This window comes from Cupressus sempervirens, chromosome 9 (genome assembly GCF_028749045.1).
Source record: "Cupressus sempervirens isolate cs-2001-9-10 chromosome 9, ASM2874904v1, whole genome shotgun sequence".
Lineage (NCBI taxonomy): Eukaryota > Viridiplantae > Streptophyta > Pinopsida > Cupressales > Cupressaceae > Cupressus > Cupressus sempervirens.
Genome location: NC_143126.1, coordinates 726696435 through 726710222, shown reverse-complemented (window position 1 = coordinate 726710222; position 13788 = coordinate 726696435). Strand labels below are relative to the sequence as shown.

At 38.8% G+C, this 13788-nt stretch overlaps 1 protein-coding gene across 1 annotated transcript in view; it reads left to right on the top strand.

The window, feature by feature from the left end:
• Nucleotides 1-13788, top strand: part of LOC149540774 (uncharacterized) — a 127682-nt gene that overhangs the window by 14402 nt on the left and 99492 nt on the right. The window contains exon 2 of the mRNA XM_089802739.1: nt 1319-1375. Coding sequence (XP_089658865.1) covers nt 1319-1375 — 57 coding nt within the window. The remainder of the gene's footprint in view (nt 1-1318; nt 1376-13788) is intronic.

Here is a 13788-nt window from a genome sequence, read left to right as displayed (position 1 = left end):
CTGATACGAAATGACAATTACAACAGCACTCTATAGTGAAAGGCAACTATGAAAATACACATCAGACCTGGCATATGAAGTCGCCTTAGAGAATAGATGTATTGCAATACCACTGAATAGAAAATAACCTCCTCAAGTGCCCAAGTCGTGTCTCTCTAGCTGCCCCCCCTGATTGTAGATGGCTGTAATAATTTTCTTTGCTTTTTCAGATTGCTTTTTTTTTTGGATTGTTTTTCGGACCTGCTTTTTCGGCCTGCTTTTTTGGACTATTTTTTCGGCCTGCTTTTTCAAACTGCTTTTTTGGCCTGCTTTTTCAGACTTCTTTTTCGGCTTGCTTTTTCAGACTGTTTTTTCGGCCTGCTTTTTCGGACTGAAATATTTTTTCTCAATGTAGCACAAATAGAAGACTGAAGTATCTTCCTCCTAGCTGCAATAATTCAAGTGATATTTCACACCCTCAAAATCGCCTACCAATTGAGAGTTTTCGTTCTCAATGGCTTTTTTCTCAGTGTAGCACAAATAGAAGACTGAAGTATCTTCCTCCTAGCTGCAATAATTCAAGTGATATTTCACACCCTCAAAATTGCGTACCAATTGAGATTTTTCGTTCTCAATGGCCAGTTGTGACTATTGCAGAAACTCTAGGCTCCACAATGCACATCAACAAACATCAACATCAACAACAACAAATCTGGATGATTAGAATGAAGCCCGGGGTGCCTATTTATTCTTTTTCCTCCACTTTCTGCAGAAGCTTCTAGAACATTATTTTATTTTATATATTAAGTGACTTTATAAAATATTTTATAATTCAAGTCACTTTATTAAATTAATTAAATATAAAGTTACCTTTTAATATTTATTTATTTGATAACTTTATAAATAATTAACTTAATACCATTTATTTATTTAATTAAAATAATTAATTAGTTATCCTCATAAAATATTCATTATTTTGGACAACCAAATTAATTAAATTAATTAAATCAAATTGCCTCCAAAATGGAGACATGACACCCACCAAAATGTTTGTTTGCTTCTATGATGTATAGAACCAATCATTTTAAAACAGTATGAGCATCATAAGTTGTAACCTGTAAAGACTATAAAGTATAATCCATAAAACATTGTGAATCTTCAAGTTTGAAATGATTCTGACACCATTAATTGATCATTGTTGTTTGTAGATAGATTTAGCTTGATAGGCACAGTATTTAATGTACTCGTACAAATATGGTTAAATAAAATTGTCTTGTTAAACAAAGGATAGTTGTATGAATCTTTTCACAGTGAGATGAACTTTGTATCTGATTAACAGGGAGATGAAGGGGCTACTGTGAATTTCAAAAGAGAAGATGAAATGATTTCAATAGAAGTGAGTCATTATGTTTTTTTCTTTCATTATTTATGTTAACATTATACTATTTTCCCAGGGCCATTCCAATAAGCATCCAAATTTCTTATGGTTTTTAGTTAAATAAACTGAAATATCCCCGACAGGATATTTGCCTCTTAAACACCAAAATACTAAAACTTCAATAGTTTGACATTTCGTCAAACAATGATCAATCGAGCTCTGTCCTTACTGAACTGAAAACACTAAGTAATTATACTGGAGAATGATTACTCAAAGTACTTGACATGAACAAGATCAATCCTTATGCAATAGTAAATGACAGATTTCAGGAAGCGATTCAGTAGCAAGAGATATGATCATAACAATAAATAGGAGAATTACAGCTGAGTACAAAAAGGACCTGAACAGCAAATGGAATATAAACAATAAGAACCTGGTGATTATGTCAACCATGAGATTTGAAAATTGCTCCAGCGATCACAGGTCATTCCCTGCAACACTCGCGATGGGCAGAATAGTGTGCCTGCTGCTTGCAACTCTTACTAGCAACACATTTAACAGCCAGAAATTGTGTATGTATGGCCTATCACAGGCCTCCTATATTGGAACGTGGCCCTTGTCATTGCACACAACCATGCACGAATGAATGTAGACTTCTCCACAAGCAAAACCCACCTTGAGAATGTTCAAACGCTACCATAGAATGAATCGACAGACTCTTAAATGCATACAAATTTCCCCAATTCAGATTTTTAATGTAATGAGATTGGATCCTTGGCAACAGCTAATAAATTCTTCAATCAACTCCGAATTTCCCACTTTCTGTCGTATGATCTGCGGTTTATTGATTTCATATCCAAACCCTGGCGGCTGCTATGCAATCTTAGACAGAGATCTTCTCCCTTGGACCCATGTAAACAACAGAGTATGCGATATATTTCCTTGAAGTCAATCGTCTCAGTTTTAATCGCTATGGAGATCGTCGATATAGGGTATAAGATGTCACAACTCGCAATGAGATCGCCGCCTGTCAGATCTGGTGAGATTTAATATGAAACGGCTCCCGATTAATTCTTTTTCGCCTTCGGCTTGACCTTGAGAAATGTCTGCCACCTCTGCTTGCGCTGACACTGAGTCATATATTCTGACCGGGGTCTACTCTTGTTTCCGCTACTCCTTGCGACGCATCTTCAATAATCAATGTGGATCGACCATGGTATATGTATACTTCCAGTGCGGCAGTCTCCGTCTAGTGATGACTGGAGCTCGTCTACAATACAAAACCTTTCATTAACTAGTCACCCTAACCTGGCCCGAGATTCGTATATCAAATCTGATCCGGCCACTCGAATTTTCATGCAAAGTGAAATAAATCTATGCCTATAAGATCTTCTACAAATTGCACCTTCTTGTCCTGCTGTTCTGGATCGAATCCCTGATCTGAAGTTAATTCCTCCCGAATTCTCTCCAATCTCTGCAACAACTTGTGGAATGATGATGAACTCTATCCTTGCTGCTTCCTAAATGAATAGTGATGCATAAACCCTAAAGTTGGCCTTAAGCCACCAATAATTGCCCTGATGAAATGACTGTAGCGTCACCTCCAATCTGCAATAATTCAGATGATATTTCACACCCTCAAAATTGCGTACCAATTGAGAGTTATCGTTCTCAATGGCCAACTGTGACAATTGCTGAAACCCTAGGTTTCCACAATGCACCTGTGATTAAATCACAATCTGAAAACAAGAGAGATAATCAATTGCCTGATTCGAATGGAGCCCCAGGGTGCCTATTTATTCTTTTCTTTCCACCTTCTCCAGAGACTTCTAGAACATTTTTGATCTTATCCCTCAAGTGACTTTATTAAATACTCCAAGTAACTTTATTAAATACAAGGTCATCTTTTAATATTTATTTATTTAATTAAAATAACTAATTAGTCGTCCTTGGACAACCATTAATTAAATTAATTAAATCGAACTGTCACCAGAAAATTGGGAACATGACATAAACCTAATGTCAACACTATATTTTAAGCTTTGCATTAGTGTGGGAAACTAGCGGCATGATTGAAGAGCCCATTAAGGCTAATATATATCTTGAGAAACCTTCCATAACAAATGTAAGCAACTTATATCGGAAAAATATCTGATCCAGTGCCAAGATTATACATAGTGCTGTAGTATGTTGACAATCCTGTGACTATTGAAGTCAAGTCCCACTGTATTAATCTCTAACAAACTTTCAGAGACATAATGTAAATAATGTCTGATCAGAGAGACTGTATCACTGCATGATAAAATTTTGTTAATTACCGTACACATTTAGTATTATGAAAGTGAAGAATGTCCATAGAGATGGAAACTTGACTCTGTGATCAGGTTTAGTGCATTCAATAAACAAAATTTCTATATATGTCTAGAAGCTCCTCCATTTTCGACATAACCATTTTAATGAGTCCATGAAACACATCCTCCAGAGGATCTTAGATTGTTGCATGAGTCAAAAGTCTACATGTAACCTGCATTCATGGAAATATCAGACAAGACCATGGTCATAAATTATTTAATTCTCAAACTGTTATTAGCACCATGCCATGATGGAGTTGGGAATCCAGTAGGGGCAGGTCCCGAGGTTGGAGGTATGGCTCCATTTATTAGAAGCCATAACTAAGAAGCTGTCCACCACAAACATTGAGAGAAACAACAAGTAAAGTTTCACCATAAAAAGAACTCAAACCAGACAAAGGCATACCATAAATGAACCAGAAAAGAGACAGAAAAGGTAATATGCATTATAGGCTAGATCCTAGAATTAATCAAGACACCATGCAAGAGCTGCATCTATATTACAGTAGCTAGGTAGTTAGAGTTGTTGTGCCACCAAAGTACTGAGCCAGTCAGAAAAGATCATGATAATTAATAGGCACTAAATGATTATTAAGGAGATGACATGAGGATATGCTATTGTTTGTTCCTGAATCCCAATTTTATATGTTAGCATTTGTAGTATATTTATTATCATATCGTGTAATGTCCCCACTCCTTAGGACAAGTTTACATACAGAAATTATTGGCAACATAGAATATTAAATTCAATTCTAATGATTTATATATAGGAATGTCATTAGTTGTACACATCCTTACAGATTTCTTCAATCAGGCTTCCTAACCCTCTGGGAGGATCCCCTATGTCCTAAGGAATGACCCTCTCCTGAGGAATGACCCTCGATTATTTGCCCTTCCTTCTGAAACTACCTTTCAAGTCAGGCTTCATAATCCTCTGTGAGGACCCCTTGTGTTCCATAGGACGATCCTCAATTAGTTAGCCATGCCATTGAAAGGAGTATTTGTAAGGTCTACTAGGTTTATCTTCCAAGTCCACTACAATTCTCATAATTAAAGTCAATCACTATTTCTTACAATTCTTATTCCAATTCAATTTAGTTCCATGATCTTAATTTCTTATTAGAAGCTTATCATTATTAATTATCCAACCGGTCCCTATATATCATTTAGAAGAACAAATATTTAAATATAAATAACTACTACCAACCTAAGTAGTATTATATTGTAATAAGTTAACAATCCTATCTATACATAATGTGGTATATCTCAACCATTGCGACTATTTACCTTGGACTTATAGTGGGCCCCACTGAACCTCCAATTGCCCTCAACTTTTTGGTGATGTGGGCCCTATTTGATATTGAGTGATGCCTTCCCTTTTAATCACCCTTCCTCGTACCTTGCTTGACACATGGATTAAGATTGATTGAAGTGTGCTGCTAGACATGTACTTCACCCTATATTGGGGGTCCTCATTAGAACTCCATTGTCTTGCTCGACACGCGGCTCGAGTGGATTGCTTGTGCTGGTTATTCCTACCATGCTAGCCAAATAGGGTGACTGCATACGATCCTCAACTTATCTGGTAATGTCTTTTAGTGTCGTGACCTCTTTCGACTTATTCATAGGTAGTATATTCCTTTACTTGCTCGAACAATGTGCAAACTTTTACTGTTCAATTCTTTTGCATCCTCTTCCTCATTGGCCCACGTACTCTTTATATGGTCGTCTGACTTGGACCAACATAACCATCATAAAGGGACGCTGGGTTTTAGTACCTAAACATTTACTTATTTTAATTCTTACTAATATGATAGTAGGTGTAGTTTTATGTTTGATGCTTTATTATTAGTATTATTATATTATTTATTTAGATCATTATTATTAGTATTAATTTTTTTATTATGGTGATTGTTTATCATAGACAACTATCTAACTTCCTACTGATATGAATTACTTTATTTCAATAATAACAATTATATCATATCAATTTCTTTGATTGGTCGTAATAATATATATAATATAAACATGTTTTAATTGTTTAATATACGGAATCTTTTATCAATTTGGGCTCACGACATATCAATAGTGCAATAATAGGTTAACATGCAAAAAAGTTTGTTAAAAGAGATTTAATGCCTTCAAATATCTGTTGTAATTTACTTCAAAAGCTTATCAATTTTGTTTTAACTTAGACCATTTTCCCTTTAATTAAAATTTTGACTCCCATCAACCTAATCGAATCGCTGGACCTATACTGAAACCACTAGAGAACCAGTTCCAGCCAGGCTGGGATGGTCTTCAATGTTAAGAAGACATTCTCATTGAGCCTTGATATGATAGATGTTCTAATCGTGCATGACACTTGATATTAGGAATGACTGTTCAAATGAGAGCTTCGAGTTAGTAAGTGGGGTTCACATGTGCACCTAATAAGGACAAACAAAGACACTTTCTGAATTGTTTTCTGTTTTCTGGGTAGATTGTACCCAGAAAACAGCAAACAATTTTACTGGATTGTGGAAAACTACTAGCTACACTTTCTGAATACTTAGTTAATAAAAAAAAAATGAGTATAGTCAAACATTAACGATTTACACGAGCTAATAGAATAGAAAAGTGGCCATCTCACTAGCAACCCAATGACCATACAAATGCAAAGTGAACCTTGGCAGAGTAAAAATATTTGTGCTGGTCCCCAAGGAGAAAGAGGAGACCCTTATGTCCAATTTGTTGAAGTTTATAGCTGTGAGAAAGATTTCATAACTAAAATATGCATGTTTGAGCTTCTCAGAAATCAGTGTGTTGTTTCTACTGTCCTCCAGTTCACTATGGAGTTCTAGAATCGTTTTGGTTCAGTTGTTGTTTGGCTCCATATCTTTGTGCCTCTTCAAATCTGCATTCTTGTTATTATAGTCTTCTTCCATTGATTACTGTTTTTGGCTTTGTGCATGTGTTGATTCAATGATATCATTGGCTTTCATTTACCTTTGTCTACTCTTGTATGACTCAACTGCTTCCTTGGCACTGTGTGACCTATGCTTTGATGACAAATTATCTTGGTTATCATGTGACTAAGCTGCTTCATCTATTATGATCAGCCGTTTCCATATTGTACTCATCGGGTCTATTTATGACGGTGTCTGTTCTTCTTATGGTTGCCGTGTGTGTCCATTAATGGCTGTCCATTATTGGTAGTTAGAAGAAAACCAATGGAAATCGCATGAGTTTTTATTATCATGCATCTTCAGAAAATACCATTCTTTTAGTATGATCGAAATATATTTCTACATATCAATATCATGATTTTTTTATTGTTCTCTTGTTTTTTGATAGTCAGCATATTACAGTTCTGAAGATTCTCAGACTTCATATGATATAGTCCCGAGTCATTCAAACTCATAGACATTATATTTTATCTTCTAAAATATTTATGTAATGCTCGATATATGAGCATCATATTTATATTCTGTTTTGAGTGCTTTATCTGAGTTGAGTATCATAACTTTATAAGGGACACTTTGTTGAATTTTTGAGCTCTGATCATTGAGTTTTTTGTAGACTTGAAAAGGAGACGGGGATATTGTAACCAGTTTTGTAATTGTAATAAAGGATCTATCTTTTGGTGCGTTGGGTTGTTTCCCTCGTTGAGGAGGGTTTTTCCCGGGTAACTTCTTGTATTACCTTATTTTGAATTATTGTATTTCTTTAATTGCAATTATATATGTAACATCCCTTTTTTCTGGGCCCTAGCTAACAACTAGCAAATCAGTGTAATATAGTTCCTAATTCACATTCATGAAAACGTAGTTATAACCATTATGTTCATGCGAAAGAGATTAACAATTACAATCAGTTAAACTGAATTATCATAACAATCAATTGAAGGCATCATCAATAATTCAAAATAGAGGATTTAAGTTTTCCATACGCTAAATTCTGAAACTAGAATCCTGTTTACCGTATGGATTAATTAAGCAACGCACACAGGAAATAGACACGAACATCGAACAACAAACAACAGAACTCTTATTATTATTCGCATATACCAACAGTACATTATGCTTTTATGATATAATATGATGATAAGATCCATACAATGCTTCCCGAAGGGGTTATAAATACCTTCCGAAGAACTTTCCCGAAGGAGTCCGTCGGCTAGATACATTATGCCTACTACAAACTGTTTACCCGTCGACTACATAATAAGAACTTTTCTGAAGGGACCCGTCGGCTGATACACAATTTCCTTTCCGAAGGGACCCATCGGCTGATACACAATTTCCTTCTCGAAGGGACCCGTCGGCTGATACACAATTTCCTTTTCGAAGGGACCCGTCGACTGATACACAATTTCCTTTCCAAAGGGAACCGTCGGCCAATACACAATTTCCACCGACGACATCATCCCCCCCAAAAAGAAAAGTCATCTCCTGACGACTACAGAACAAAACTCAAACAACTAATACAACAATATTGATCTGCCATATCACTTTCACATTCATCCTATTGCATCTATAGCCTTTGCTAACACAATACTGACTCCTCAAGCTGACCTTGATAGCCACCTGTGCTGCTTCCTCTGCTTCCAACTCCTCGGTACCTTGAGCCAAATGTCGCTGCACTGCCTCCAACTGAATGATCAGCTCCTCCTGAGCTCTCTACGCATCCACCAAGACAGCCTCACGGCCAACACCTACTCTCAATGCCTCTGATACACAGACACTCCATGCCTGCCGCAGCTCCAAGTCTTCTCAATTGGTCAGACTCCCACAACTGATATCCGCAACGATTGGGGGTCCAGAGGCAGCGCCCCCGCAGGGTCCTGGGGTAGCGCCCCGGGTGCGCTTCCTGTCGCAGTACAGGGCGGGGTCAAGGGGCAACACCCCTCGCCGCCAAGACCAAATTAGCACTTCGTAACCCACATAGAAATGCACCGAACACACCATTTCTGTCATTTTCTGCCGATTCTACACTCTTTATGGAAATCGTTGATGCTTCCCCTTCCCTATGGCATCATCTGATACTCATTCTGAGCAACTTGATTCTGTCGTCGCTTTTTTTCTTTTTCTTTTTTTATAGAAAACCTCCTGTCACCCTTCTGTGATGAAATCTATTTGAAGGTGTCTTCACTATTTCAATCTTTTGGAAAAGTCGTACTGCAATATCCCACCAAGTCTTCAAAATCCGTACGATGGAAATTAACAAAATTGGGCTCCAAATGTCGTACGTTAATCTTCTGGGGCTTGTCTTAAAACCATACGGTGGTCCCAGTGCTAGAAAATGCAACTTTTAAAAACCGTATAGTGCAAGGAAAAGCCGTACCACAGGAAAATCATACAGCAACTTTCAAGATGGAAACCGTACCTTGTCTTAAAATCGTACTACAAATATGGAATCCTTACATTCTTTTAAAAACCGTACTACAACATGAAATCCGTGTGTTCTTAAAAAATCATACTACAACATGAAATCCGTACATTCATAAGAAATTGTACTACAACATGAAATTCGTACATTCTTAAAAAATGTACAACATGAAATCCGTACATTCTTAAAAAAATCATACTACAATTTGAATTGTCTGGAAAACCGTACGCCCTCCTTCAGATATGAAAAAAACCATACTTCTTTTTCCCTTTAGACGAAAACCCCATACGGTGCTATCTCCTGCAAATATGGAACTGTACGGTACCCTACGATACTTTCCAGAACCCGTACGGTACTTCCCAAAAATCGTACGGTGCTTTCCAGAAACCGTACGGTGCTTTACTTCACTTCTTTTTTTTTTCTTTTTAAAAATTTTTTTTGAACAACAATGTACAATATTTACATATGTACAATACTTACAGTCTTCTTCTCTCAGTTGTTCATCCATGGAGGCGTGTTACTTCTTTTATGGCAGACATTCAACTTCGACCTATTCACTGTGTCGGCAACTTCCTTTCCGTCTAGCATCCATTGTTTTACTGCTCCATTGTCACCCACTTCTCGAATTTGATATGGTCCGACCCACTTAACTCTGAACTTGCTTGGGTTGATCTCATTCCGTCCATCATACCTCAATGCCAACTGTCCTGGTTGAAACCTGCTACGCCTGTTCTGTGTCATCTCCATATCGCCTAGTTTGTTCCCAAATCTTCGTATCATGGACTCCGTCAACTACCCCTTCTGTTCGTCAATAAAACTTTCACTCTGTACTGCTACAACTTTTATTTAAACCTTCCTCTTTGTTCCCTGTGTAGACCATATCGTGTGTCTTCCTTGCCGTCGGTACCTTTCTGTTATATCTGTGGTTTGACATAATACTTTCTTCCTGTGCAGTCGTACAGTAGAATCTTTCCTTCTTTTGGGTTCGTACTGTATGTTTAGTCCTTCAGCTTCAGTCATATTTGCGTTTCCTTCTTCGGCTTCTCTGTGTTACTTCAAACATTCATTTCTTCCTTCAGCTTCTCCCTTTTCCTTTAGACATTCATTTCCTCCGTCGGCTTCTCTATGTTTCTTTGGACAATCATTTCTGGCTTCTCTATGTTCCTTTGGACATTCATTTCCTTCTTCTTTCTTACCTTCGTCGATCTTTAGCATATTACAACTTGGAAAGAGCTCGTAATCCTCTATCTGCCAGTGGTAAAAACCATTTACTGAATCCAGATCGTCATCTCCTTCCAATCGTAGGACTCCCTCCTGATCGGGTTCCATAATCTGCCTTGTCTCATTGTCTTCTCTTTCAGAATTCGATGATAGAGCTTCTTCTCCAACCATCTAAGTGTGTAGATCGATGACATACTTCCGGCCTTTGCTTTCAAGTGATAAAGTATTTTTCTTCCAATTGTGCTTTGCCTTTGCTTATATCAGCCACCCCAAGCCCAAAATGGCATCATATCCTCTTCGCTTCAGTGGGATCATGACAAAGTCCAACAGGAATGGCTGTGTTCCAATCATCACTGGTTGTGTTGTCAGGACTCCCAATAGCTTGATTCCATGTTGATCAGCTGTTAGCAGCTGGAATGTAGGCGGCCATAATGTCGGCTGTCCCAACTTTTTCCAAGTGTCTTCAGGCAACACATTGACACCAGACCCTCCATCCACAATTGTTTCCGTCAATACAATCCCGAAAATTCCCATTTCGACAACTATTGGATGGCGTCTGGATGAGAGGGCTAACAACATCGGATCTTCTGCACTTGCACCACTTTCCTTCTCCTTTTTGTCCATTGTACTTGCTCCACTTTCCTGCTTCCTTCCATGTTCTCCTGGTAGTTGAGTAGCGGAAACAATTTTTGTGAGTGCCGATCGGAGCTGAGGCATAGTGAGCAACAGATTACTTATCCTGACGGGTATCTCGGCTTGCAATATTTTTTGTACAATGGTCTGTTATGCGTAGTTCCGTACGGAGGTACTCGGCGTGTCCTTTAGGTGTCTCATTTTTGCCTGTGTTGCTTTCTGGATCTCTACCCGTGCTTCCTCCAGTCTCTTCTTTTCTTCTACCAGGTCGGGGTACACTTTCGCTTGCTACCCTGTGATGGCCAAAACCTCTTCTTCGTTCGTCCCGACGGTGATCAAGTTTACTCCCGACTTCGGACACCTAGCATCTTCATGATCACCAGGTCCACACCATCTACATAACAACTTCGGTGTGTTCGCCGTTGTACACTCTCGGGCGAAGTGACCCCACAGATTGCATGCGCTGCATTAAACTATCGGCCGACCATTCGCATCATACTGAATTTGACTCCTTTCGCCATTATTGTTGTTGCCGGTATTGTTGTTATTTTGACCGTGCCGATTGTTTCTGTATCCGCCCGATGTGGCACCTTCCATACTGGTGTTCCTGTTCCCTCCTGACGAGGATGCCTCCTGTGTCAGGAACACTTGCTATGGTGTTCTTGTTTTCAAATTGAAAGGGCATTCCTTTACTGAGTGTCCCATAATCTGGCAGATTTCACAAAATTGATCTTTCGGGTAGGATCCCTTTGTATGGCCTTCTTTCTTACACTCTGTGCACCATAGGTCATTGCCCTTAGTTTCTTTGTTCATGTTCTTGAATTCCTTCATCATCCGAATCATGTCTTTCTGAAGGGCATGAACCTTCTTGCTGCTATCCTCATCATCACTGCTATCTTCTCCTGAAGAGGCGTCGCCATCTGAATTGGATGAACTAGTTTTCTTCTTCTTCTTGGTCTTCTGTTCACTTTCCAGGTTCATTGCCCGGTTATATGCTTCAATGTATGTCGATGGTGACACGATCTTCATCTTCTTCCGCAGCTTCGGGTGAAGGCCTTCAATGAACCATTGTTTCTGTAACCCGTCAGCTGGCTTATTCTCCATCTTATTGATCAAGTCCTTCAATTTCCTTGCGAAGATTCAGACTGTTTCATTCTTCCCCTGTTTAGTATTGAATATCTCTGCTACAATTTCATTATCATCGCGCAGGAGTTGAAATTCAGCAATGAACTCCTTTTTAATGTTATCCCAACTATTTAACTTTTGTGGATCGGTATCGGTAAACCAATCAATTGCAACACCCCGGAGGGTTGCCAGAAATTGCCTTATCCATTCATTTGTATCCGTTATGCCATTAGCTCTCCAAATCATTTCACAGGTTTTATAATGTTGAATAGGATCAACTGCTTCATCACCATCGAATTTAGGCAATTTTTCCTTCGGACCTGCCATTATCACTATATGTTGGGGGTTTTGTTAAGTACCTGCGCTATTTTGCACGCCCGTGCTATTTTGAGCTCCCGCGCTGTTTTGGACACCTGCGCTGTTTTGCACACCCGCGCTGTTTTGGACACCCACACTGTTCTGCACACCCGCGCTGTTTTGCACACCTGCACTGTTTTCTACACCCGCGCTGTTTTTGGCTTCCGCATTGTTTTCAACACCCGTGCTATTTGGTGAAGAAGAGGGTTCGTCAACCAAAGTTGTTCATTCTGGAAGTATCTCTCAGACGAAGAGGTCACTCCACGCTCGTGCTCCTTCGACACTTCAAGCCGTGCGAGTCGATCTCCTTCCGTTAGGATTGTCTTCCCGTGGCATATGCAGGTTCAGAAACTCCTCCCTCGCTTCTTCCACCAAATCAAGTCATTGTCGAGTCTCCTTCAACAATCCTTTCGCGCTCTTGTTTCCGTCAGGAATCTTTTGAAATCTCCTTCGACGCTCTATCTGCTAAGCCAAAATTAAATTTTCCTGCGCAACACATATGTCATCTTTTTCCTTCAGCTTACTCTTATCTTTGTTCAACTGATTCGGCATTTAATTCATATCCGCCTGCCTGCATGCCAGGTCCATCGGGCAATGGCGCCAAATGTTTACCGTATGGATTAATTAAGCAACGCACACAGGAAATAGACACGAACACCGAACAGCAAACAACATAACTCTTATTATTATTCGCATATACCAACAGTACATTATGCTTTTATGATATGATATGATGATGAGATCTATACAATGCTTCCTGAAGGGGTTATAAATACCTTCTGAAGAACTTTCCCGAAGGAGTCCGTCGGCCAGATACATTATGCTCGCTACAAACTGTTTACCCGTCGGCTGCATAATAAGAACTTTTTCGAAGGGACCTGTCAGCTGATACACAATTTCCTTTCCGAAGGGACCCATCGGTTGATACACAATTTCTTTCCCGAAGGGACCCGTCGGCTGATACACAATTTCCTTTCCGAAGGGACCCGTCGGTTGATACACATTTTCCTTTCCGAAGGGACCCGTCGACCGATACACAATTTCCACCGACAACAAATCTGCTTAGGGTAGCATCTGTAAAACCCAACTTAATCCACATATACCACTTAGGGCACAAATACCACTGTATCATAATGGAAAATACTATTTAGGGAATCAAATACCACTATATCATAATGACAGATACCATTCAGGGCATCAAATACCACTGTATCATAATGACAGATACTATTTAGGGCATCGAATACCACTGCATTGCCCCTTTTCTTTCCTATTGCTAACTATGGAAATAACATATTGTTAAAAGATACGTTCATATTCATTATTCACATAAATGAAAGAAAAATATAACATCCATCTGGTATGCTTATCTAA